This window comes from Pecten maximus, chromosome 15 (genome assembly GCF_902652985.1).
Source record: "Pecten maximus chromosome 15, xPecMax1.1, whole genome shotgun sequence".
NCBI classification, from domain to species: domain Eukaryota; kingdom Metazoa; phylum Mollusca; class Bivalvia; order Pectinida; family Pectinidae; genus Pecten; species Pecten maximus.
In genome coordinates, this window is record NC_047029.1 from 8161946 (window position 1) to 8188646 (window position 26701).

The 26701-nt window shown below is 36.7% G+C and overlaps 1 protein-coding gene across 1 annotated transcript in view; it reads left to right on the forward strand.

Moving 5' to 3' along the window:
- LOC117343833 overlaps positions 1–26701 on the forward strand; it is a 71319-nt gene that overhangs the window by 3484 nt on the left and 41134 nt on the right. The window contains exon 2 of the mRNA XM_033906355.1: positions 3783–4102. Coding sequence (XP_033762246.1) covers positions 3791–4102 — 312 coding nt within the window. The 5' untranslated portion in view covers positions 3783–3790. The remainder of the gene's footprint in view (positions 1–3782; positions 4103–26701) is intronic.

Below are 26701 nucleotides of genomic sequence, written 5' to 3' on the forward strand. Positions count from 1 at the left end.
TGACTGATGAACCCCAAATCTGTATTAGAAACAGGTGAGTGATGCTAGGCCCATTGGGCCTCTTGTTTTCTTAATTGTTCTGTTTGAGAGCAAATGTTCTTAGTAGATGAAACCATACAGCAATTCCAATTAGACCAGCAAATTCCAATCTGGCAGACAATATTACGTACTGTTTTAATTTTATGACCGAAACAAAACTGGTTTACAGAATTTCATTTTTTTTTATTGGTGGGATCGAGGTTTTTATTAAACTTTTAAGCCATTTCCATATAAAACAGATTGCCTCTGAAACAGTATCCCATTAATTTGGCTGAATAGCTAACACAGCTTCAGTGAAGGTGCATGCTGATTTGATCAATGATTGGCCAGGGTAACTGTGGTTATTTCCTTTCTTTATTGCCCCCTCCTCTGTAACCAAGGGTTACCAAAACATGGCCATCCAATCAATGATTGGCCAGGGTAACTATGGTTATATCCTCTTTCTTTATTGCCCCCTCCTCTGTAACCAAGGGTTACCAAAACATGGCCATCCAATCAATGATTGGCCAGGGTAACTGTGGTTATTTCCTCTTTCTTTATTGCCCCCTCCTCTGTAACCAAGGGTTACCAAAACATGGTCCTCCAATCAATGATTGGCCAGGGTAACTGTGGTTATTTCCTCTTTCTTTATTGCCTCCTCCTCTGTAACCAAGGGTTACCATGACATGGTCATCTGTTCAATGATTGGCCAAGGTAGCTCCTAGGTAACCTTGGATTGAAAGGGTAACCAAAATATGCCCATCTGATAGATGATGGCCAGAGTAACCATGGTTATATCCTCTTCTTTTATGGCTACCTCCTCTGTAACCAAGGGTTACCAAAGCATGTTTCATCAAAAAAATCGGAGATTGCATTGTCATGTAGAGTTAACAGGAAGTTTTCATACTATAAAACCAGCAGACTGTGACCAAACAATTCATGTGCAAAAGATACACTTGATGTCTGGTAAATTTTTCTTTTTTGATTCGAGACAAATTCTACTCACAATGGATAGTAGGAATATATCTGTCCATCCTGTCCAAGTGATTTTATAAAAAAAATATTAAAACACTGACCTAATATCCATCACGTATCTTACATAACATTATATAACTTCTGGATCAACATTGATTCAGGTTCTAAGGCTAATCTATCTTAAAAATGTCATCAGCTAGCTGTAACAAAAAATTGTCCCATGTTTTAAAAATTTGAAAGTTTGTAAATGTGCTACATATGGTGTTGTATAATTACCTGATATTTCATTGTGTAATGGGACTGAAACTGTATCCCATTAATTTAATCAAATGTAGCAACACCTGGAAAAGCGGGACATTTAATCAAAAGTGTTAGCACCTGGAAAAGTAATTGTGTTCAGACAGGACCACATTATGTAATCAGGGCTCATTAAGGATGTGAGAATTTTATTTATAGAGATGAATGTAATGGAATTCTGTATACACTGGACTAGCCAGACAGGCTGTGTTTATAAAGACAATTACTCATTTTAGCATGCAGCAAATCACTTGATGCTTGTTGGAGGTTGCAGTGGTTATCCGTAACATTCCATGAAGATCACATGACCTGGTCCTTGTCTGTTACCCAGCCTATAAGGATACTTTATACATGTTCCGAGAGTCAACAAGTGGCATGTTGAATGTCTGTATCATAATGTACAGAGATGTTACTGGAGCACAAGAATTTGTATTAATAAATTGTTTACATGGATAGAACTTTAATATAATCCATATGTACTGTGACAGCATACAAATCATAGGGCGGCCATATTTACAGTGACATCATACAAATCGTAGGACGGCCAATGTACAGTGACATCATACAAATCATAGGATAGCCAATGTACAGTGACATCATACAAATCATAGGATGGCCAATGTACAGTGACATCGTACAAATCATAGGATAGCCAATGTACAGTGACATCATACAAATCATAGGGCGGCCAATGTACAGTGACATCATACAAATCATAGGATAGCCAATGTACAGTGACATCATACAAATCATAGGGCGGCCAATGTACAGTGACATCATACAAATCATAGGACGGCCAATGTACAGTGACATCGTACAAATCATAGGATAGCCAATGTACAGTGACATCGTACAAATCATAGGATAGCCAATGTACAGTGACATCATACAAATCATAGGGGGGCCAATGTATAGTGACATCATACAAGTTGCAGGACGGCCAATGTACAGTGACATCATACAAATCGTAGGACGGCCAATGTACAGTGACATCATACAAATCATAGGACGACCAATGTACAGTGACATCGTACAAATCATAGGATAGCCAATGTACAGTGACATCATACAAATCATAGGACGACCAATGTACAGTGACATCATACAAATCATAGGATGGCCATTGTACAGTGACATCATACAAATCATAGGACGGATAATGTACAGTGACATCATACAAATCATAGGGCGGCCAATGTATAGTGACATCATACAAGTTGCAGGACGGATAATGTATAGTGACATCATATACATCATAGGACAGCCAGGGTACAGTGAAATCATAAAAATTATAGGACGACCAATGTACAGTGACAACATACAAATCATATATAGGACAGCCAATGTACTGTGCCAATCATATAAATCATAGGACAACCATATTGTAAATTCCATTGGTTTTTATAAATTTAACTCCAGTTTTGCAAGGAAGATTTCTTTTTCTATTTCTATCAATGAAAATTTTCTAGGCAGAAAATGTTCTCCAATCCTCCGAAATTTTTTCAGCTATCGGATGTTTTTTTTTTATTTAAGATTTCTTCTGCGTTCAGTCAGTCCATTAGTTCCACTACTTCTCAGGAGCTGCTGATGTGTTCTTCATGAAATTTTAGGAACACTTTCAGTATAATCAGCTACATTTTAATCTCAAGATAGCTTCCATGGGTCATTTGAATTTTGGCACATGAAAGCTATTGTAAGAGCTAATGAAAGCATCTTTTGATAGTGGATAAGAGTATTATTTGCAGTTGCATTATTTTAGGAGTTTGCATAACAAACATTGTGTTTTAAAAATCATCAGCAAACATCGCTGAAATAATAAGAAACATTAAGTGTTGTGTAATATGTACTTTATACTAAGGTCCTTTATATCCCTGTGGTTTAGAAATGGTGACCATAGTATGCTGACAAATATGGCTGTTGATCAACTTCCTGTTTACTAGGAGGTGTCTCGGTGCAGGAAATTAGCTTTGGGGATTTAATGCCGATAGCTCTATAAGTGCTTTACCTGTTAACATTACGGTGTTAGGCATCATTGTATTAGTATTACATTTCCTCCTTCTTTTCATCGTAACACTTGTATAAAAAACCGCCTAAAACGTGCCTCAAGTTAGAATTTGTGTTAATGCTGTAGATTGAGACAGTTTATCTATAGTTAATTCATACCCTGAAAACATTTCATTATGTTTGGTGCTCAGTTTTATTTGTGTTTTCTCCTGACTTGTTTCTGAATCCCCCAAGGGTGTTATTGCAATAATCTGAAACATTTATTTGTAAATTTTCACTAAACTATTTATACCCTTAAAACATGTGTAGTAGACATCAGACTTCAGAAGCTTTTAAAGGCAGAGACAGTTGTATTTTGTGCCTGCAAGCCTGCTATGATATGTAAGAGTTTAGTGTATTGCCTGAAAATTGTCATCATTATAGCAGTACACTCCGTGCTTCTGTGGGCTGGTATGATGATACTAATGATTGCACCTTTTACTTTCCAGACGTCAACATGACCAACATCCTGTCACAGGCTGAGAATAAAGTGATAGTCAATGTGATGCAGCCAGAGCCACGGGATTTGGAAATCTCTTTACTGCAACATATTTCAGACCTGCCTTCCTGCACACCTGATTCCTGGACTTCTGAGGGTCAGCCTTTCATTCGAGTATTTAAGGATGAGCAGTTTGATATTGAAGCTTCCGTTTCCATGGGAACAAATTTGACCTTTGAATTTGAGGTTGACGATGAAGATGCCATTGTTGTCCGACCTTGGGATCTGGATCCTCCCTGTAGAGACTGGAATTGTTCTGCAGTTTACAAGGTTAGACAAATATTCTTTCTCCAGCATCCACACAAAAAACAGCCACAGCACTAGCATTACACAATAAGAAGTGTCACATAGGACTCTCAATTGGTTTAGTTATTATACCCCCGCAACGAAGTTAGGGGGGGGGGGGGGGTATACTGGAATCAGGTTGTCTGTCCCTCCGTCCGTCCGTCCGTCTGTCTGTAGACGCATTTTGTCCGGACAACTCCTCCTAAACCGATGGGCCAATTCCGATGAAACTTCACACAAATATTAATGATCATGTGTAGATGTGCATGCCACTTTCTTTTCTTTCAAAATTATGGTTGCTATTGCAACTGGTCACTATAAACAGGTTTTCCGATAAGAACCATAACTTTAAGTTTGTCCGGACAACTCCTCCTAAACTGAAGGGCCGATTTCAATGAAACTTCACACAAATATAGAGGACCATGTGTAGATGTGCATGACACTTTATTTTTCACAAAATTATGGTTGCTATGGCAACTGGTCACTATAAACAGGTTTTCCGATAAGAACCATAACTTTAAGTTTGTCCGGATAACTCCTCCTAAACTAAATGGCCAATTTCCATGAAACTTCACACAAATATAGAGGACCATGTGTAGATGTGCATGCCACTTTCTTTTTTTTCAAAATTATGGTTGCTATGGCAACTGGTCACTATAAAAAGGTTTTCTGATAAGAACCATAACTTTAAGTTTGTCCGGACAACTCCTCCTAAACCGAAGGGCCGATTTCAATGAAACTTCACACAAATATAGAGGACCATGTGTAGATGTGCATGCCACTTTCTTTTTTTTTCAAAATTATGGTTGCTATGGCAACTGGTCACTATATTACTGGGTTATCTTAGTTAGCCTCTAATTAACAGTTCCAATTCACCATTGACTCGTGCAGATTGCGGGGTTATTAGTTGGCCATCCTGGCGACAGTTCTAGTTATATCATATATTTATAGAAATGTATTATATTCAATTTTGTAGTATGGAAACACGGAAAATACAGATGATTAGATTTCATTGGTCATATAAGTCAGTAGACCATCTTTTGAAATATGGAAAGTTTGGCACCACAACATGGTTTGAATGCCATGAGTCCTTAAAGAATTTTTAATTTTCATGCAACTTTCTACAGTTTATACATTTTTTGGACTGATACAAAATTCAATATGGCTGAGAGCAGCCATCTTGGATTTGGATGCAGATAATGGATTATGTGTGTAACAAAGAAATGTTTTTATCATCATGAAATTGTCCCACAATTTCCTGCTGAAAATTGCTGAAAATTAATTTTAATAAGTTAGACCTGAAATTCAATTTCAGTGCCCCAGATTAGGGGTATACACTCGTAATTTATGCCTTGAAATTAGAAAAAAAAACTCTCTAGAAAAAATGGAGACATACACAAAACTCCCATGAATGTAGCATTACGCCTAAGACAATGAAGCGAGACGTACATGCTCCCATGACAATTAACATAGCAAAGTAATGTGTTCATGTACAACTGATAAATGATGCGATGTACGCTTCAAGGCTTGTTCCAAGCGCTGTTTGTCGCTATAGTCTGGCCGCGAGTGCTTCTAAGCGCTCTATTGACTCAGATCACTAATGGCATGAGGCGCGCTGTGTGAATGGCAACAACCTTAAGATGTTGTCTGCTGACAGTAGCTGATGGTATTTTTTTTAAACTAAATGATCTGTCAATGAAAGCCAGATTATTGTCAAAGGTATCATAGACAAAATTATTAACTATTTGTTGTAAAAGTAAAAAACATGTCAATATTCATTCAACAACAGCAAAAGCGTGCCGCCATTTATTTCCGTATTTGGAATTTTTGTTTGATATATTGACGCACATATCATATTTTGTTAAATATGCAGGGATAGAAAACAAACAAGTAGATTGTTGTGTTGTTTATTTTAATTATGCGTACAATGATCACAAAAAGTATTTGGATTAGTCCCTGTCCTTCTTCAGAGGGAGTACATCACTCCGTGATTTAAAAAGTTATCTGAAGTACTGAATATATTGCTATTGGTAGCAATCTTGGATGTTAATTGGCACCTCTTTCAATAAGAATTTGTCTCAGTCGTTATGATTACCTTGCAGATAACACATCCTTGTTTCTTGAACTCGTTTGTTTCATTAAGTTGATCTGTCACACAATAAATACAATAGAAAATAAAACCACCGTAAACAAATGTGTATTGTGTTGCAAAAATAACAAATTATTCCAAACATGGTACATCAATGAGATTGGAGTCTTTAAGAGTCCTGGTGGACATTGGTAATTAAGGTCAGCATTAGATTTCAATATTAATTAAGCTTGTGACTCATAAGAATTACATTCATACAACATATATAAAACATACAATAATGTTCAGTTCATTACAGCAATGGTAAATCAAATATATTACATGTTAATTATCGAGCTTGTACATTTTTAATTAATTGACGGACAGTTGATTGCTACTATAATGAATACCTGAAAAATGTGCCAGAATCATAAATAAAAAAGCAAAGAGAGTGAATTATTATGTAATCTGAAGGCTGTAAATAATTGACCTCATCAAGCTTACATAGAAATTATAGTTCGGATTGCTTACTGTTCTTATGAATATTACTGTAATACTGATCACAGGGTACCTGCTGTATTTCCTGTGATTGTAATTAGAATCATTTGTTTCTTGATAAGCAGGAAGTTATGAAGACACTGGTGTCATTTATGACAATTTTTCACGTTTTTTTATGAAGATTAATAAGTTGCTCCCAATGAATTCCTAACCTTTGTGTCTGGTGATGTGGATTGACTTGTTAATCTGTGATTAAAGGATCAATTCAGCACACACTTTCATTCCATTTCTGTGACTTGCATTTAATTCCTAAACCATTAGTAAGTCTTACTGCTGTATAATTTGAGGCTAGTTCAGTTTTTATGTCAGTATCTGAAATGTGTACAAATTCGTTTTGCCAATGGGAGAGCTAACACCAATGATTAAGAAGTGGAATTTTTAGTTCTCTGAAATAATGTTAAAAGTTAGGATTTGTGGGTTGCATATGTTTTTGTGACAAGAAAGTCGGTGATACAGTCTGTATTACTTTACCGAAGTTGAATAAAAAAAATAAATAAAAAACATTGAAGTATTAATCCATCAGGGTTTATTTCTACCAGTATATTTGTTTCTAAAAAGTAGCAAATTTTAACATATTCCCAAAATTCTTGTCATGCATTTATAGAATTTATACAACCATTTGGACAATATTCTGAGAAGTCTGAAAAATAAAAAAAAGTCAGATGCCGCAATCAATTTCCTTGTTTCCTATAGAAAACAAGTAATTCTTTGATTAAAACAACAATTCTCACTTGCAGTCACCATATATCTAGTATCCAATTTATACGAATGCTATTTCATTGTCCAGAATTAAGACCAGCCCCTAATTTGAGTGAGTTAAATGTTGGCTCTCTGGTCTGGTATACAATAAGGTGATGATAAAGGATTACTTTCCATGGAGTCTGGAAGGTGGTAGGTTTCATTCCTGGTTTCCCTGGGTAATTTAAAAGAGAATTCTATTTCTCTTGGTGGTCTCCAGTGTTCAATCTAATTCTCTTGTTCGTTCAGAGTGTTTGGACTTTGGTGTGTGCGAGTATAGGTGTTATTGATGGGGGCAATTTCTGTCTGAACTCTTTCTGGATCTTGAAATAATTTTATACTGTTAATTTTTGGCTGTCCTTCTCATAAAAGTATTAACTGTCTGAGTCAAATTTAGTAGAGATATATGTTTGTTTCTGGAGTAATTAGAAGCAGGTCGAGAAATGTCTTCATGAAGCCTCCACAGGATTTGTTTCTTAGCACAGAAAAAAAAGTATGAGAAAATAAAATGAATTGACAGATATTTTGTATTGATTGATAAGGCACAATATTCTGGCATTCCAGATGAAATATCTTGATAGAATTGTTCAGGTCCATGCCCAGTAACACATCCATTTGACCTTGCCTAGGGCTAGGTTCCTCCGCAGTTATCAGCCTATTAGATTTGTGTGCTCAGCCATGGCTGCACGCTAATTGATTTATAACCAATTATGGAGCGTCAAGTCTAATCAGGGACAATTTTCTTTGGGATGGCCAATATAATTTTATCTTGGTTGTATATTATTTTGAGGTACTTTTCAAACTATGTACAACAGTATCACCTGGTAATATAATACTTTGTTGGTTTCCTTTGAATTTTGAATAGAATTACATATAATATTAATGTACATGTCTATAGGTGTTTCTCTTTAAGAAAATGTTTCAGGGTTTTCTATTGCTGTAAAACAGTTTCCAGGTATATCTCTGACTATTTCACATGCAACCTTCAAGATTTGTAGATGCATACCTTGGGGACATGCACAGTCAACAAGGACAATGTAATTGAGGGTATATATTGACCTCTGCTGTAATCCAGGGTGTCATTTGACCTCTGCTGTAATCCAGGGTGTCTTTTGACCACTGCCATAATCCTGGAGTCTATTGACCTTTGCTGTAATCCAGGGTGTCTATTGACCTTTGCTATAATCCAGGGTGTCTATTGACCTTTGCTGTAATCCAGGGTGTCATTTGATCTTTGCTGTAATCCTGGAGTCTATTGACCTTTGCTGTAATCCAGGGTGTCTGTTGACCTTTGCTGTAACCCAGGGTGTCTATTGCCCTCTGCTGTAATCCAGGGTATCTATTGCCCTCTGTTGTAATTCAGGGTGTCTTTTGACCTCTGCTGTAATCCAGGGTGTCTATTGACCTCTGTTGTAATCCAGGGTGTTTATTGACCTCTGTTGTAATCCCCCACACCGAAATAAAGTACAAAAAAAGTATGGGAAAAAAGTACTAAAAAAGCATAGAAAAAGTATGCTTTTTTTGACTCAATTTGGAACCGATATTCCAACACGGTTCCAAATTGAGTCAAAAAAAGTACTAAAGTACAAAAAAAGTCTAACAAAAGTATACCTTTAGTACATTTTATTGTTTTCATTAAGTACAGAAAAAGCACAAATATAGTACAGAAAAAGTACATTAAAAGTACAATAATAGTATAAAGTGCACAGGGCCAAATTGATGGTGTACTTTTTTTGTGCTTTTATACTTTTTTAGTACTTTTACAGGGAAGTCCATAAAGTACAAAAAAAGTACAAAAGTACAAAAAAAGTATGAAAATGGTACAGAAAAAGCAGGAAATTAGTACTGAAAAAGTAGGAAAAAAGTACCAATAAGGTAGGAAATTAGTACTGAAAAAGTAGTGGAAAAGTAGGAAAAAAGTACTAGAAAAGTAGGAAAATAGTACTAAAAAAGTAGGAAATCTGTACTGAAAAAGTATCAAAAAAGTAGGAAAATGGTATTGAAAAGAAGGAAAATAGGACTGAAAAAGTAGGAAAAAAGTACCAATAAGGTAGGAAATTAGTACTGAAAAAGTAGTGGAAAAGTAGGAAAAAAGTACTAGAAAAGTAGGAAAATAGTACTAAAAAAGTAGGAAATTTGTACTGAAAAAGTATAAAAAAAGTACTGAAAAAGTAGGAAAAAATTACCAAAACAAGAGATCCCAGAGGGATCTTGGCGCCCACCATTGAATGATCTTTATAGGTTCCATGTCAGATTGATCTTTGCTCTACTTTTCCCTTCCTCTAAGTCTTACTAATCTGTGTAAATTCAGAAACAGCCCTCTAGTACTTTTCAAACAAGGGTAACCTATATATAAAATTTAAGATTTGGCGATAATGGCTGTCTGTTGTTTTCGGATTGGTCCCAAAATGCAACACCAGGGACCAAGGGGAACCTACATATGAAATTTCAGAAAGATCCCTTCAGTACCTTCTGTAAAATAGCGATAACAATCTTCAATTGTCAAAATACAAGATGGCTGCCTGTCGGGCAGGTTGTTTTCTGACTGGTCTCAAAATGCAATATGCATAACTAGGCACTGAGGGCAATCTACAAATGAAATTTCAGAAAGATCCCTTCAGCAATTTCTGAGAAATAGCGATAACAAACTTCAATTGTCAAAATCCAAGATGGCTGCCTGGCGGCCATGTTGTTTTCCGCCGATAGGTCTCAGAATGCAATATGCATAACTAGGCACCAAGGGGAACCTACATATGAAATTTGAGAAAGATCCCTTCAGTACTTTCTCAGAAATAGCGATAACAATCTTAAATTGTCAAAATCCAAGATGGCTACCTGTCGGCCATGTTGTTTTCCGATTGGTCTCAAAATGCAATATGCATAACTAGGCACCAAGTGGAACCTACATATGAAATTTGAGAAAGATCCCTTCAGTACTTTCTGAAAAATAGCGATAACAAACTTCAATTATCAAAATCCAAGATGGCTGCCTGTCGGCCATGTTGTTTTCCGATTGGTCTCAAAATGCAATATGCATAACTAGGCACCAAGGGGAACCCACATATGAAATTTGATAAAGATCCCTTCAGTACTTTCGGAGGATTAGCGATAACAAGAATTGTTTACGGACGGACGGACGGACGGACGGACGGAGGGACGGACGACGGACCACGGACGCAGGGCGATTTGAATAGCCCACCATCTGATGATGGTGGGCTAAAAAGGGGACTTAATTTAATGGTGTAGGAAATTAGTTCTGAAAATATAGGAGATAAGCTTAAATGAGAATACTGCATGCTTAAACAATACATACATCAGTCCCATTCCTAAGAGAAATGCACAATTGTATCAAGTGAAAACAAACATTGAAATACAAGATTAGTTATCCAATCACAATTCCACTGAGTATAATTTCATGCCATAGCAAAGTCTGGATCTAATAAGCTCGAAATTTGTTTAAGGGTGAGGTTAAGGATTTACAGATGGACATCTATGTATAAGGGCAATAACTTTTGATAAATTATTCTAATATTTTTTTCAAGCAGGAAAACACAATTTTATATCATGTGTATGTAGGAGATCCAGACAAAAAAAATATACCATTCTAAATAAAAAGGGCAATAACATTTGTAAAAATTGTCGAATCATAATTCCTCTTGAGGAAACACAACAAAAAGATGTAAATAAAAAACAATGCATAAATGCAAACTGAATACAATGAAGTATGGTATATGCATAATGTTGCTTGCTTAAACTGGTCAAATCCAAGTAAGTGTGAATTCGAAAAATAAAATGTCTGATTCTCTTCATTCCTTTCTTGCTTTATGCGAATCATTGCCCTCAATTCGGACCACAATGCAATATCTTCAAGCTTTCCGTCACTTCAGAATGTACTGCATAATCTGTTGGAAGAAAGAGAAAATTTTAAAATATTTTGTATATCAAAACTTAGAATAATTGTGAAGATTTGTTCAATATAAAAATGTAGATAATTTTCCTTATATATGCACCTGATCACTTTACTGTCATTTATTAGATGCATGTCTGCTTGGAAGTCTTTTTATCAAGAAAAGCTAGCCACAGGTTAGCTGCGATAACGTAGCTCTGGACGACAGACGGACAGTTTCTGACAGATGGTCGTCGTCAGAGCTACGATTCCCTCCCATTGCTCGTAATGTAGCAAAACAGTGAACCTCGAAAATGCTACAAATAGAGGATATCGTTTAACTTTGGAGTAATAGCTGGTATAATTAAACATTTCTAACACAATTTTGCAATGTATTAGCCTACCGTCTAATCTGTAAATCTTTATTTCGCATATTCTGATATCATACTGCTTGGAGTTGTCTCCGTGATCCGCCATGTTACTTCTCGAAGAACTCTCGCGAGGATGCTGACCCAAATATGGAACCCGTGACCATATATGGATGAAGCTACTACGATAAATAAAAACATTATCAGAGATATTTAACCTCTGTTTTGTAACTCTTGTGAAGAAAGCGAATCTTGCTTTGCGTAATTAAATAATTTCAGAATGAATTGACCTTCCTTACTGTGATATATTACTCCGAATCTGTTTTTCTGTTGAAATCTCGCGGGAAACCTCATTAGCATCAATTTATTTTGATTTCCTTATAAGGAAATTGACCTTTACACTTGTATCAAAGATGGCGGTATGTTTGAACTGATATCTCCGTGTGTCTTGCTCGTTTTGGATTTTACTATTTATTGTCAAACAATTGACGTAATGTGCAGGTTTGTGGCTTGAATATTAGTAATAGATACCAGAATCATCAATTTACATGCGTTTTTTTATCCGAGAAAATTTTTACCACCGCTAATACTGCCCGATGTGAATCACATCGGGGCTTGCTACACTATCGGCAATGGGAGGGACTTCATACCCTGCCGGAGAGCAGTGTAGGCAGGGTATGAATATTCGTTCTAGCCACAGGTATACAAGTTTAAATTTAAAGCATAAAACTTTTAATTATAAGGATAAGTACTTTAATAAAAATCAAGCTACTCCAGAATTCTCTGACAGTTTGTTTCATCTTAAATTATGCAACTAACTATCAAAATACTCCAAAACACAGATTTTTTTTTATTCAATCATTTCTTGAGATCATTTTTTTGTGAATTGATCATGACATACAACAAATTTTCAATGGATTTTATTGACTTCGTTTTTGAATGTATTTTCTTCAAATTCCATATACTATAGTAGACAATTATTAGCTCATTTACCGATATTTTTACATATATTCCCTAAAATAGATATACACATGTTGCCCGAAATGTGACGTTACTTTCGTTCTTATATTCTAACTTAAAAATGTCATTGCTATTTTTTTGAAATTTTATGCAATATCTCTTGAAATCAACTACAAAAAATTCTGTAAATATTATCAGATGAATAAGCAAATAATTCTTTACATGTAAGTGAAATTTCAATAAATTCCATTGAAAAACGAAGTCATAAAAATTAAGATATTACGAATTTACCGTTACGTGACAGAAATAAAAATGCAATATAACTACGTCGAAGTTCGTCAATAAAGAAATAAAATTCTTCTTGTTCTCAATATTTGGGTGCTATCAATCAGGATGCTTATAAAATCCCAGGCGTATGGTAGCATAAATCTGTAAATTGAATACTTACGATTGAAACACACGTGGATCTAGCAGTTCTTTGTTAATTAAACTCGGGCCGTGAAAACTGTAATCGGTGATGAATTCATTATGAAAACCCTGAAACACGAAGTAATCAAGTATTAATATTAACATGTGTAGGTCCCTATTCACCTATATAATGTGAAACGATGTAGGAACGTGCAGAAGACGAAATAGATTTAAATAATAAAATTGTAAACTTACCTGGTCGCGATATCTGTGATATTTTCGGGTCAAAATGAGCATTTGTCGCCAAAAACAACAAGAAAGCTGATATTCTTTGGCCACTTACTGACAGATAGTCGATCTTCTTCAGTTAGGCAAGAAAATGAATTTCGTTTTTAGGCTATTCTATATCAAAATCGTGTTTGTTTATGTTTCTTCCGTTGATAAACATCCGGTGAAATTCAAACATGGCTATCAGACTTCCCGCTAAAATCTCGCTGTTTGTTGCATCATGGGATAAAAAAAAGTTTTGTCGGAGATCTACTGTATCGATTTCATTCTTTTATTACTTGTTTTTTTATATTCTACTTCCTTAATCTCTATTGTTTCATACTTTTGGTATTACTACTTCAGCATTTAAAGCTTGCACATTGCACAAAATGATCGCACGAAGCGAACTCGTCAAATCTCGGTAGATTCCGTAAACCGAAGTAAACAAACGAGATCACGGCCCCGAGGTCATAGGTGAACCGACCGATGGTAATCTGACACAGGTATAAATAAGCCTCGTCAGTACCTGTTATGTAATCCGGATGTTTTGTTTAAATGAGGGTAGGCAACTGTGATCTGATCGTAGTGAAAGTCAGTCAAGCTTGACAATATAAATTGTTATAATTAACGCCGCGGGCATAAGACTTGGTCTAAGAGGGGCAATATGTGTACAGGTGAGACGGGAGGTACACAGGTAACTCCAATAAACAATAAAGCTAGGTATGATTTGCCATTACAGTCGACTGTCGCTTATATTAATTAACACCACGGGTGAAATTAACTTTCGGTACGACGTTAAGCATATATATCCTGATCGCTTTGTTAGCTTAACACACAGGACAGGTTTCAAGATTTAGTTTAAAACAGTTGAAATATTTTTGATCGATCTTGGTGTTGCAGTTATTCAAGCCGTCTACTATATCAATTAAAATATTTATGATAGATCTTGGTATTGATCTTGATTTCTGTATACAATAGAGTATTTTATTTGTACACACAACACTCCTACGAGATCATTCTACAACATATTAGAGTACAGCTACATTGTGTCGTTGTCCGAATTATCGTACGATCTTGCTAAATAAATATCAGACAAATTAAAGTTTTCTTTTTGTGTTCACTTTCACCATTTCAATGAATGCGATGTAATTCTGATTTAAATACCGGAATATTGTTCCTTGATCATGCCTGTTTGTTGTCAGTCAAGCCATATCGAGATCGAGATCATCACAGCGCTTGACTTCAATATACGTTTTACAAAGAAGCGTCCGAGTGACTATATCAGTATTACACATGTTTATACGAGTATATCGGTGAATATTTTGACAGAACACGACGTGATTTCGGGTGCAATTATCAGATGTAATCTTAAAACCACGTATATCCAGCAAGTATATGATATGCAGACAAAGAGCAGGTGATTTTAATTTCATTTGAATGAATTAAAAGCGTATTACAGGCACGGGCACATGTGTGTTCGTAGAGTGATCCCCGATCTGGTAGAGGTTAACGTTTGGATAAACGAAATGTTTTAAACTCCGTTAAAGAGTTTATAATTAAAGCCAAAATACTGTAACTTCAAAGAACGATCTGGAACAAAAATTTTATAGAGCTAAGTTTTGACGTTCGTCACATGAACGTATAGTAACATTCATCAATGTGAAGTTTATTACTTCTGAGATGCATATGGAAATACAAACGAAAAGTGACAAAGAAATCACCGTTAAAATGTGTGAACCTTACTAACAAAGTACATTGAAGTGAAATACTTATGATAATAATTGTTGAATTTTAATTATTTTTAGATAAATTTCTGTGGTACTGATCAAAGTATGAAAAGTATTTTTTAGAACATAAAAAAGACAAAAAAAAAAAAAACCAACAAAAAACGAGATCAAAAACATTTAATATTACCAAATGATAATTTTCTGTATCTTATTTGATAGATATTTGTTGTGGTTAATCCTGGGTATTATTTTTTTAGTCTTAGATTTGTAGTCGACTGAAAAAGTCAGATTTAATTTTGAAAATATTAATATGCTATAACCCCTCGCAATGTCTGAAAATATTCTAAGTCCATAATAAGTACAAAAAAAGCACAATGGCATTAGCTGAAAAATTCTAAGTCCCAAAAAAGTAGGAAAAAAGTACATCCATATTTTCACAATCTTTCAAAAAAATTCTAAGTCAGATTTTAGCACAAAAAAAGTACTCTGAAAAATTTCAGAGTCCAAATAAAGTACAGAAAAAGTACCATGAAAAATTTCTAAGTCCAGAAAAGTACAAAAAAAGTACTCTGAGAAATTTCAGAGTCCAAATTTAGTACAGAAAAAGTACTCTGAAAAATTTCTAAGTCCAGAAAAGTACAAAAAAAGTATACTTTTTTGGTACTTTTTCAAAAAAGTAGGAAAAAGTGTATACTTAAAGTAGCATAAAAGTATACTTTAGTGTGCTTTATTTCGGTATGGGCCAGGGTATCTATTGACCTTTGCTGTAATCCAGGTTGTCTATTGACCCTTGCTGTAATCCAGAGTATATATTGACCTCTGTTGTAATCCAGGGTATATATTGACCTCTGTTGTAATCCAGGGTGTCTATTGACCTCTGCTGTAATCCAGGGTGTCTATTGACCCTTGCTGTAATCCAGGATGTCTATTGACCTCTGCTGTAACCCATGGTGTCTGTTGACCTTAGAGGTTAGTGGGGTGGACATATTGATTTATTTTAGGGTTATAGAGGTCAAATACAGATATTGTATTTAATGACAAAAGAAGAACAAAGATTTGATTTTAAGAGTTGGAATTTGTTAGCATTTGTGATCACAAAGTATGAAAGGGATCTTTTACATCTTGATTTTGTATGGTTCCTAGCGTTGCAGATTAATTATGGGACTGATCGAAAATAAAATAACGAGCAATGTATCATCTTAGAATTTGATCTGCAGTTACCAATTTAGAATTCTTGTAGGTAGTATAAGGTTAAAGGACAACCTTATTTTGAACGACAGTTTATATATTACCCCATGATAAGTCTATCATTGACAAGCTTGTAAATACAAGGAGTATAACAATTAATTCATAGGATAAAGGCAGAAAATTTTGAAAAGATCAAACTTGCATAGGGCAAATGAAGGTCATACAAACACAACAGTAAAAGAAAAAAAAAGAAAAGAAAATTGGAAAAGATCAAACTTGCATAGAACGAATGAAGGCTGTGCAAATATATGAAAAATAGATTTCCCCAAATTTCTTTTAGTTCCATGTTGATGTCCATATTGGTTTAGAGGTCAGCTAAGTCACGTTGAAGGTCAGTGGTTTTTATGTAGACCATGTGTGATTGTTGTGATGATGAAGACTGGTATGACATTATGGGAGCAACATTATGATCAGAGATGGTGGCTTAGCCACATTACAGCTTTGCCAGGACCGATAGTTAATGACAATTTATGGGCGTAAATCTGTCACATTAATTGAATTGCTCTGATATTAAAGTGTAAAAAGTCAACTCTGGCAATGAGTCTATCTTATCAGGGAAAATTAAAAGTTCTACATGACAGTAAAAACACAGTCCAACATAGTCCAGACTCTGTACCAAGGCTGTTACAATCTCTACTCTCTCACTGATGGGCTCACTGCAGGGGAGGTTAACTCATGCAAAAGCAGAATAGGAGCACTGTAGAAACTTAATATGTAACTGTAAGATAATAAACGTAACATGATAAAATAAACATGGTAACAGTCAAGTTTCTCTTATGATATGTGTAGGGATAACAGGATAAACTTGAGTTTCATAGTTGTGAAATTGTAGGTGGATAATGCCGTAATTTGAATTGTATAATCATAAATTTGTAGGGGCGTTATTTGAAATGTTCATAATCTTTATGTCTGTGCTACATGTGCTACAACACGCATCATTGGGTGGCATAGTGGTAACATAATGGTCTTTCACCTAGGTAGCTGGGGTTCGATTCCCAGATCAACCAATAAAAGGTATGGAGTCACTTGCTTGACCATGTCGGTTTTCTCAAGGTACTCCGTTTTTTTCGGCCGTAATTTGAATTGTATAGTTATTAATTTGTAGGAGGTTCATTTGAAATGTTCATGATCTTGATGTCTGCGCTACATGTGCTACAATACACATCCTTGGATGGAATAGTGGTAACATAATGGTCTTTCACCTAGGCGGCCATGGTTCGATTCCCAGATCAACCAATAAAAGGTATGGAGTCACTTGCTCGACCATGTCAGTTTTCTCCAGGTGCTCCGGTTTTCTCCAACAGGAAGACCCTTTTCAGATGCTGGTGTGCTTCCATCTAGGCTAACAAGTTTGATTTATATCTGTTGATATGACTTATTTCGCAATTTAGTTGTAGACATTTTAAAATAAATAAAGTTTACGGTTTACATACAAGTCAATTGTATAATATGCAGGGCTCAAAGTAGCGCCCATTTTAGTGGCCATGGCTCCTTAAATTCACCATTGGCGACCAGTTATTGACCTATAAGGTGCCTGCATGGCCACTAAACAAATTGTGTAAATTTGTGATTTGGTTAATCTTTCAAAGGTTGTACTTCACAATCAAAAAGTTACAGAGATATGTTAAACTGATCTAAAGAATTAACACATTTTTTTTTTAATCTAAGACAACTAGGTCAAGTGACTAACTTTTCCAATTGGCGCCTAAATTTTATGCCAAATAGGCCACCTGGTTAAAAAATGTCTACTTTGAGCCCTGATACGTGAAAGTGATAATGCTGAAGCTTAATTTCAAAATCTGGTTCATGGCAGTTTTGAATCATTCTACTCAATTTAGTACCATACAATATCTGTAGAGCTGATAGAGGAATGCTTCATGATATTAAACAACAGACCCTCTTGGGGGACCTTCAGGAAATGAGCAGACATGACTTGCATGGAAAGAATCCGTCAACTTTAGAGATGGTGACTGCTTCAAGGTGTTGTATAACAGTCCCTTCTCAAGGCCAAGACCTCAAGGAAATGGTCACATGATCTGGGTTTGAATCCTTTTGGGACACCCAACAGGAATATGTTTTACCCGGTTCTGTCACATGACAACGCAACTGAATTTCCATAATGGTGGTATTTGAGAGTTTATTGAGATTTGAAAAATCTCGAAAAAATCAGGAAGATTAGTGTGGCTTATATATAGTATTAGATACAGTCTCTTTTATCTGACAGAGCATACTTATTTGGCTCAGTAGGTAAAGCCACGGATTATTGCATAGGAGACCTGAGTTTGATTCTTATTTGGGGCCAACAACTAAAATGTATTTTCCTACTTCTTTCACACATCATTCTGGAAGACTTGATAAGTAGCTGTATCTGCAGGTGATACCCTATGACTACATGACGCATGTATCATGTTGGTGGATGAAATTGTTTAAAAAGAGACCAATTGGGGTTCTTGAAAAAGTGTAAATTTCACCTTAACATTGGAGGTGTGTTTCCTGTTGTGCCTTAATAGTATGTGAAATATTAAATTACCAGACATGGCTGGACTATTGGTCGGGCATTCCCTGTGGTATACACGGCTGAAATGATAACATGAGGGAAGATCAGAAAGTTGGCCATGTAGACGGGTTTATAGGGAGAAGGAGTGAGAATCGGGGACTTTACGTCTTGTCCACTTTTATAATGGCGGACATTTCAGACCGAAATTATGAGAGGTTAAGACCATCCGCCATCACTGTATTGATGTTTGTATGGGTGACAGACATTTTTATGACAATAAACTTTACAAATCTGTGATATTACGACATTCAAAGCAAATTTTTTCTCTTTAGTTTCCGTCTTCTGGGACCAATTAATTATAAATATTTCAGAAAATATTCTTAAAAGTGTATCGGCCATCCAGAAGGTCGTAATATTGTAATATACAGAATACCATAATTGTTTTTATCAGTTGAAAGGTACACACCCTTTTATCCCGAAATGAGTCTCGATGGATGTGATTTTTAAATGTCTGAATTCAGAGGAGGTAAAATTTGAAAAAATAAATAACCTAAGATCATTAGTAATCAGTGTCTATAGGCTACAGGTCCTTTTGAGAAAAAACATATTGTATCATTACTAGAGAAAAAAAAAGTGCATAGATGAATTGTTTATTGGTAGTCAAGGAGATTATATCAATATGAGGTATACATATGTAATAGACAACCTTCTGTGTATGTAACGTGGACATTTTCTGTTTATATATACACGCCAAAGAATGTTACTACACTAGTGATTGAGGATCGTGTAGGAGCCGAAAAGAATTTAGCCTTTTGATATTTGGTCTGTTCCAGAGTCCACCAGAGGTTCATGTGTTATATGAAAGACTACATACTATTTATACTATTCATGGCTACTCGAAGTCACATCCTCAGATACCTCAGATCTCCATATCCCAAATTTTTTTTGATACCTTTTGAAACTACACACCTTTATTAATTGCATAATACACAATAAATGAGTTTAATGTCATTTTCATGGAATTCGGTTGTTTAAATTTTCATGAATATCAAGCAACAGACCTTGTTGCAAATAATAATAAAAAAAAACCTGCAAACTGCTGGGAAGTATACAACAGAAACTTGTACATGTATTACGTAAAACCTATACAACTTAAACTATATGGAACTGGAAATGAGTCAGTAAGTCATTATATTGTTTGATAGGGATGCAATTTGATGCTAAGAAGACATACGAACCTACGTTATATGCTTTAGACTTTGTAAATTCCTCTTGATTGGAATATTTGTCTGAGCTTGCATCGAAAAAACAATTTTTATAAACTTATGTGATGGAAAAAATCTATATTTCTTCTGTGGCAAGGCTGAGAGATAGATAATAGCATCATGTCTACATTACTGTGAAAGAGGGTTTCGTCCCCTCTTATAGACTTGAGATTCTGGACCAAATTGCCAACATTGATCATAAAACTGGTAAAGGACCTGAGTTTTGGATTGTCTTTATACAAATAAACTGCCTTGAGAGACTGGTTTGATGTGTAGTTCTGAAGAGTAGGATACCCCAATGATATAAAAAAATGACAAGGATCACAAATGTCAATTTTTTTTCCTTATAGAATTTTCTTTCTTGTGGATACCTATTGTTTTGTCTGTCTTGAAAACCACTAAGTATCATATGATAAAAATGATTGCTGGAATTTTATACATATTGCCTAATAGCAGTTTGTATTTAGTAAATGAATCTATGATTTTGTTGTGGTTATTTTATAACATACATTGCCATATCAAGCACTTAGTGTTTCCTGCTGGCGGTGTCACCATGCAGTACTAATGTGTCGAAGGATCACCATGTACTTATCAGCACGTTTTATGAGAATATACTGTAGAAATATAAAATTAAAAACAAATCCAAGAACATTATGATTCAGCTTTTGCTGTTAAACTTTGATGATGTCTTGAATGGAAGTGAAAGTGAAATTGAAACTTATAACAATAGTGAATGTTTACAGTGTGTTGTTAACAGTCTGGGACTGTGTAGAGATCTCTACTTAAGAGAAAGATGATGAAATCTTTCTTAATGACCAATTCATCAGCAGACTATTAGTCATTCCAGCTCACAATCATTTCCTGGCAAAATCATTACTAACTGTTCCCAGAATAGATCTTATACACTTTGAGGAATTCAATGTGTAATCGTATCTGAATGTCACAGAGGCAATGGTATAACAAGGAAGGGGAAATTAAATATTTCTTGTTTTTCTTTCTAATTCCACAATATTATCATTCATTGCAAAACAATAAAACCATGGATTTTTACCATAGCTGAGTTAATTTTCAGCTTTATTTTTATTTGAAAGATGTAAAAACATTTCGATTGTTTTTCCAGTTTCCAAGGAAGACAAATCTTACAGAATCGCTTTTCAAGGAAATATTTCAGCCAAGAAAAATTTTAGAGATGATTTATAAATGATTAAAAGCTGAGTGGTGGTATTAAATTTAAGGCCTATAATTGGTGTAAAGCTAAGATTTATTAGGATTTAAATGAGATAACCTTTGTCATTTGTTTTTGTAGGAATGTTAAAATGCTAAGCTTTCAATAAGAGAGGAGAGGCCACAACTGCATGTCAAGGTTTGAAGTTTCAAGGCCAGCCAACTATATACAATACGAGCTTTAGTAATGAAAATGTGGTCACACAACTATATGGAGGTTTGTTGGCAGTTGTGACCGTAAATTATAAAATTGTGGTCTCACAACTGTATGAAGATATGATGGCAGTTGTGACGTTTAGCAATAAAAATGTGGTCACACAACTGTGTTGTGCTGGCAGTTGTGACCTTAAGTAATAAGAAGGTGGTCACACAACTGTATGAAGGTTTGTTGGCAGTTGTGACCTTAAGTAATAAAAATGTGGCCACACAACTATATGGAGGTTTGTTGGCAGTTGTGACCGTAAATTATAAAATTGTGGTCTCACAACTGTATGAAGATATGATGGCAGTTGTGACCTTTAGCAATAAAAATGTGGTCACACAACTGTGTTGTGCTGGCAGTTGTGACCTTTAGTAATAAAAATGTGGTCACACAACTGTGTGGAGGTTTGTTGGTAGTTGTGACCTTTAGTAATAAAAATGTGGTCACACAACTGTGTTGTGCTGGCAGTTGTGACCTTAAGTAATAAGAAGGTGGTCACACAACTGTGTGGAGGTTTGTTGGTAGTTGTGACCTTTAGTAATAAAAATGTGGTCACACAACTGTGTTGTGCTGGCAGTTGTGACCTTAAGTAATAAGAAGGTGGTCACACAAATGTATGGAGGTTTGTTGGTAGTTGTGACCTTTAGTAATAAAAATGTGGTCACACAACTGTGTTGTGCTGGCAGTTGTGACCTTAAGTAATAAGAAGGTGGTCACACAACTGTATGGAGGTTTGTTGGTAGTTGTGACCTTCAGTAATAAAAAGGTGGTCACACAACTGTATTGTGAGTGGTAGGAAACTATCATTTCATCACTAGCTGTGTGGCCTTAAGATTATACAAAAGTGGCCACACCACTGTTAGCTAGGCTGCCACAGCAGCTAATTGATTACTGTGTTGCCCAGATTAGTTTTGACGTGTGTACCAACGCAGACTCGGCTCAGCAAATGAATAGCAGCACAATCGATAATTTTCATTTCTAACGGCTACGGATTAATCTCCAATGAAATTGAAGTAAATACAATTTTATCAGCAAATGATCATTTCGGTCCTGGCTGGAGGCCCTGCACATCAGTCTGAAGGAAGCTGATTCTGCCTTAGATGTTTTCTCTGCTTTCCATTCCAGAATGTGTCGAGTCTATGACTACAAGCATTAATGGCAGCAGAAAGGCAGCAGATACATGCTTCGTTCAATAAATGGGTGATTTTTCTGTGCAATTGACCTGATAGAGCTACGCGTGGCCTCTTGTTTTATGATCTTTCACAATCTCTGATGTTTGATGGGTAATCGTTAGATCCACGATCTAGAACATTTTGATTTGATAATAATGAAATATATCATTTGGATTCTGGTTAGCTAGATTAGTTGTTGGCATGAAACACAATGTTTGGCTCACACTTTTGATTTGTTCATGGGTCAATATGCTGTGATTTGGTTTGAGGCTGTACGGCTGTACATTTGTGGGTCTGGTTAGCATCAACCCCACTGGTGTAAATAAAGGCTGGACACTCTGGAAATTCACCATGCTAGCAGTTGTATTGTCAGACAAAACAAGAGGCCCAAAAGACTTGAATTACTCACTTTGACATGTCAAAACAGATTTTTTTTTCTTTTTTTTTTGCCAATTTTGGGGTCTGCCTTGCGAAGATAAGGGGAAATATCTTTCCTTTCAATATCAAATCAAATGGATACATCCCTCTCCAAGGTTGCTCTAGGCATTTCAAACTTTGGCTTGAAATACATTTTAATATGATGCAATATGGCAACTGGATATTAGTTTCATCTTTGTACTCTGACAAGGCTGAAATCCACAAACTCTCTCTTGAATTACATCCTAGTTATCTGGCAAGGTTGAAATCCACAAACCATGCCTTCAATTTTAGCCTAGTTCTCTGGCAAGACTGAAATCCACAAACTATCCCTTTAATTTCATCCTAGTACTCTAGCTGGCAAGGCTGAAATGCACAAATCATATCTTTAATTTCATCCTTATCCTCTGTCAAGGCTGAAATCCACAAATCATATCTTCAATTTCATCCTTATCCTCTGTCAAGGCTGAAATCCACAAACCATTTCTTTAATTTCATCCTAATGTGCTGGCAAGGCTGAAATCCACAAACCATGTCTTCAATTTCATCATTATCCTCTGTCAAGGCTGAAATCCACAAACCATTTCTTTAATTTCATCCTAATGTGCTGGCAAGGCTGAAATCCACAAACTATTTCTTCAATTTCATCCTAGTGCTTGGGTAAGGCTGAAATCCACAAACTATTTCTTCAATTTCATCCTAGTGCTTGGGTAAGGCTGAAATCAACAAACTATCTTTTCAATTTCATCCTAGTGGTCAAGCTGGCAAGGCTGAAATCCACAAACCATGTCTTCAATTTCATCCTTATCCTTTGTCAAGGCTGAAATCCACAGACCATCTCTTTAATTTCATCCTAGTGCTTGGGTAAGACTGAAATCCACAAACCATTTCTTTAATTTCATCCTAGTGTTCTGGAAAGACTGAAATCCACAAACTATGTCTTCAATTTTAGCCTCGTGCTCAGGTAAGGCTGAAATCCACAAACTATGTCTTAATTTCATCCTAGTCACAGCTTTGGCAAGGCTGAAATCCAAACCACCTGTTTCAGTTTCATCCTAGTGCTGTGGCAAGGCAGCTGCAGTGAAAATGTAGCTTTAAATGTGACAAATCACATATATAGATATATGAAAGATATATTGGTCCAGCTGCATGTCTAGAAGTTTATGACTTAGGTTGTTTTTCAAGCACTAAATATCATAACGCAAAATACAAAAGAATGGAAAGTAATTTTCTTGTCTGCTATGAAAAACAATCAACTTTGCAGAAATATAGCCAGTAGTAGCTTTTGTATCGAGTCTGTAGTCCCTGAACTAAAGGTCAGCAGATAATCTGCCATCTTATAAATGTCTTTTGACACACTGCATACGTAAAATTCACTCTTCTGATTGGAAAATCCTGGATTTAGTGATAGGATCCAAAAGATGTATTGAAAACCAAACCCTTTAATGTATGTTGGGATTTGTGGATGTTGATGGCTATACCTCTTAATTCGGTCTACTTGAGCAGATACCAACTGGGAACAAAACAGAAGAACAATACAACAGTTCAGGAGACAATACCTGTCTTGATCGCAAGAGGGCTAAAATTACCTTGGGAAAATCCTGTGTGTGAATGTCCAGTACCTAGGGAAACACCCTAGAGGTTGACAGAGATATCACACCCTAGGGGTGACAAGAGATATCACACCATAGGGGGTGACAGAGATATCACACCCTGGGGGTGACAGAGATATCACAACCTAGGGGGTGACAGAGATATCACAACCTAGGGGGTGACAGAGATATCACACCATAGGGGGTGACAGAGATATCACACCATAGGGGGTGACAGAGATATCACAACCTAGGGGGTGACAGAGATATCACAACCTAGGGGGTGACAGAGATATCACACCCTGGGGGTGACAGAGATATCACACCATAGGGGGTGACAGAGATATCACACCATAGGGGGTGACAGAGATATCACACCTAGGGGGTGACAGAGATATCACAACCTAGGGGGTGACAGAGATATCACACCCTAGGGGGTGACAGAGATATCACAACCTAGGGGGTGACAGAGATATCACAACCTAGGGGTGACAGAGATATCACAACCTAGGGGGTGACAGGTATCACACCCTAGGGGGTGACAGAGATATCACACCCTAGGGGGTGACAGAGATATCACAACCCAAGGGTTGATAGAGATATCACATCCTTGGGATTGACAGAGATATCACACCCAAGGAGGGTGACAAGAGATATCACTTCCTAGGGGTTGACAAGAGATATCACACCCTAGGGGTGCCAGAGATATCACACCCTAGTTGACAGAGATATCACACCCTAGTTGACAGAGATATCACACCCTAGGGGTTGACAGAGAAATAACGTCATAGGGGGTGACAGAGATATCACTTCCTAGGGGTTGACAAGAGATATCACACCCTAGGGGGTGGCAGAGAATCACACCCTAGTTGACAAATATCACACTCAGGGTTGACGAAAATCAAAAAAGGGAGTGACAAAATATCACCCCCTGGGGGTTGAAGAGAATCAAAAACCCCTAGGGGGAGACGATATACCCCCCTATGGGGGTGACGAGATATCACACCCAGGGTTGACAGAGATATCACACCCTAGGGTTGACAGAGATTCAAACCTAGGGGTTGACAGAGAATACACCCTTTGGGGTTTTGACAAAATTTCACCCCCTGGGGATTGACAGAATCAACCCTGGGGGTTGACGAAATATCAACCCTAGGAGTGACAGAGATATCACACCCTAGAGGGTGACGAGAATCACACCCTAGGGGGAGACAGAGATTAACCCTGGGGTTGCAGAGAATAAACCCCCCTGGGAGTAACAGAATTCACCCTAGGGGTTGCAGAGATATCACCCCCTAGGGTTGACGAGATATCACACCCTGGGGGAGAAAATACACACCCTGGGGGTTAAAGAGAATCCCCCCTGGGGTTTGCCCGAAATCACACCCCAAGGAAAACAGAAATCCCCCCGGGGAGTACAGAGATATCACACCCTAGGGGGACAGAGATCACCCTAGGGGTTGACAGAGATATCACACCCTAGGGGGGACAGAGATATCACACCCTAGGAGGTGACAGAGATATCACACCCTAGGCGGAGACAGAGATATCACACCCTAGGGTTGACAGAGATATCACACCCTAGGGGTGACAGAGATATCACACCTAGGGTTGACAGAGATATCACACCCTAGGGGTGACAGAGATATCACACCCTAGGGTGTACAGAGATATCACACTCTAGGGGACAAGAAATGTCACACCTAGGGTTGACAGAGATATCACACCCTAGGGTTGACAGAGATATCACACCCTAGGGGTGACAGAGATATCACACCCTAGGAGTGACAGAGATATCACACCCTAGGAGTTGACAGAGATATCACACCCTAGGGTGACAGAGATATCACACCCTAGGAGTAACAGAGATATCACACCTTAGGGGTTGACAGAAATATCACACCCTGGGGATTGACAGATATCATACCCTAGGGGTTGACAGAGATATCACAACCTAGGGGGTGACAGAGATATCACAACCTAGGGG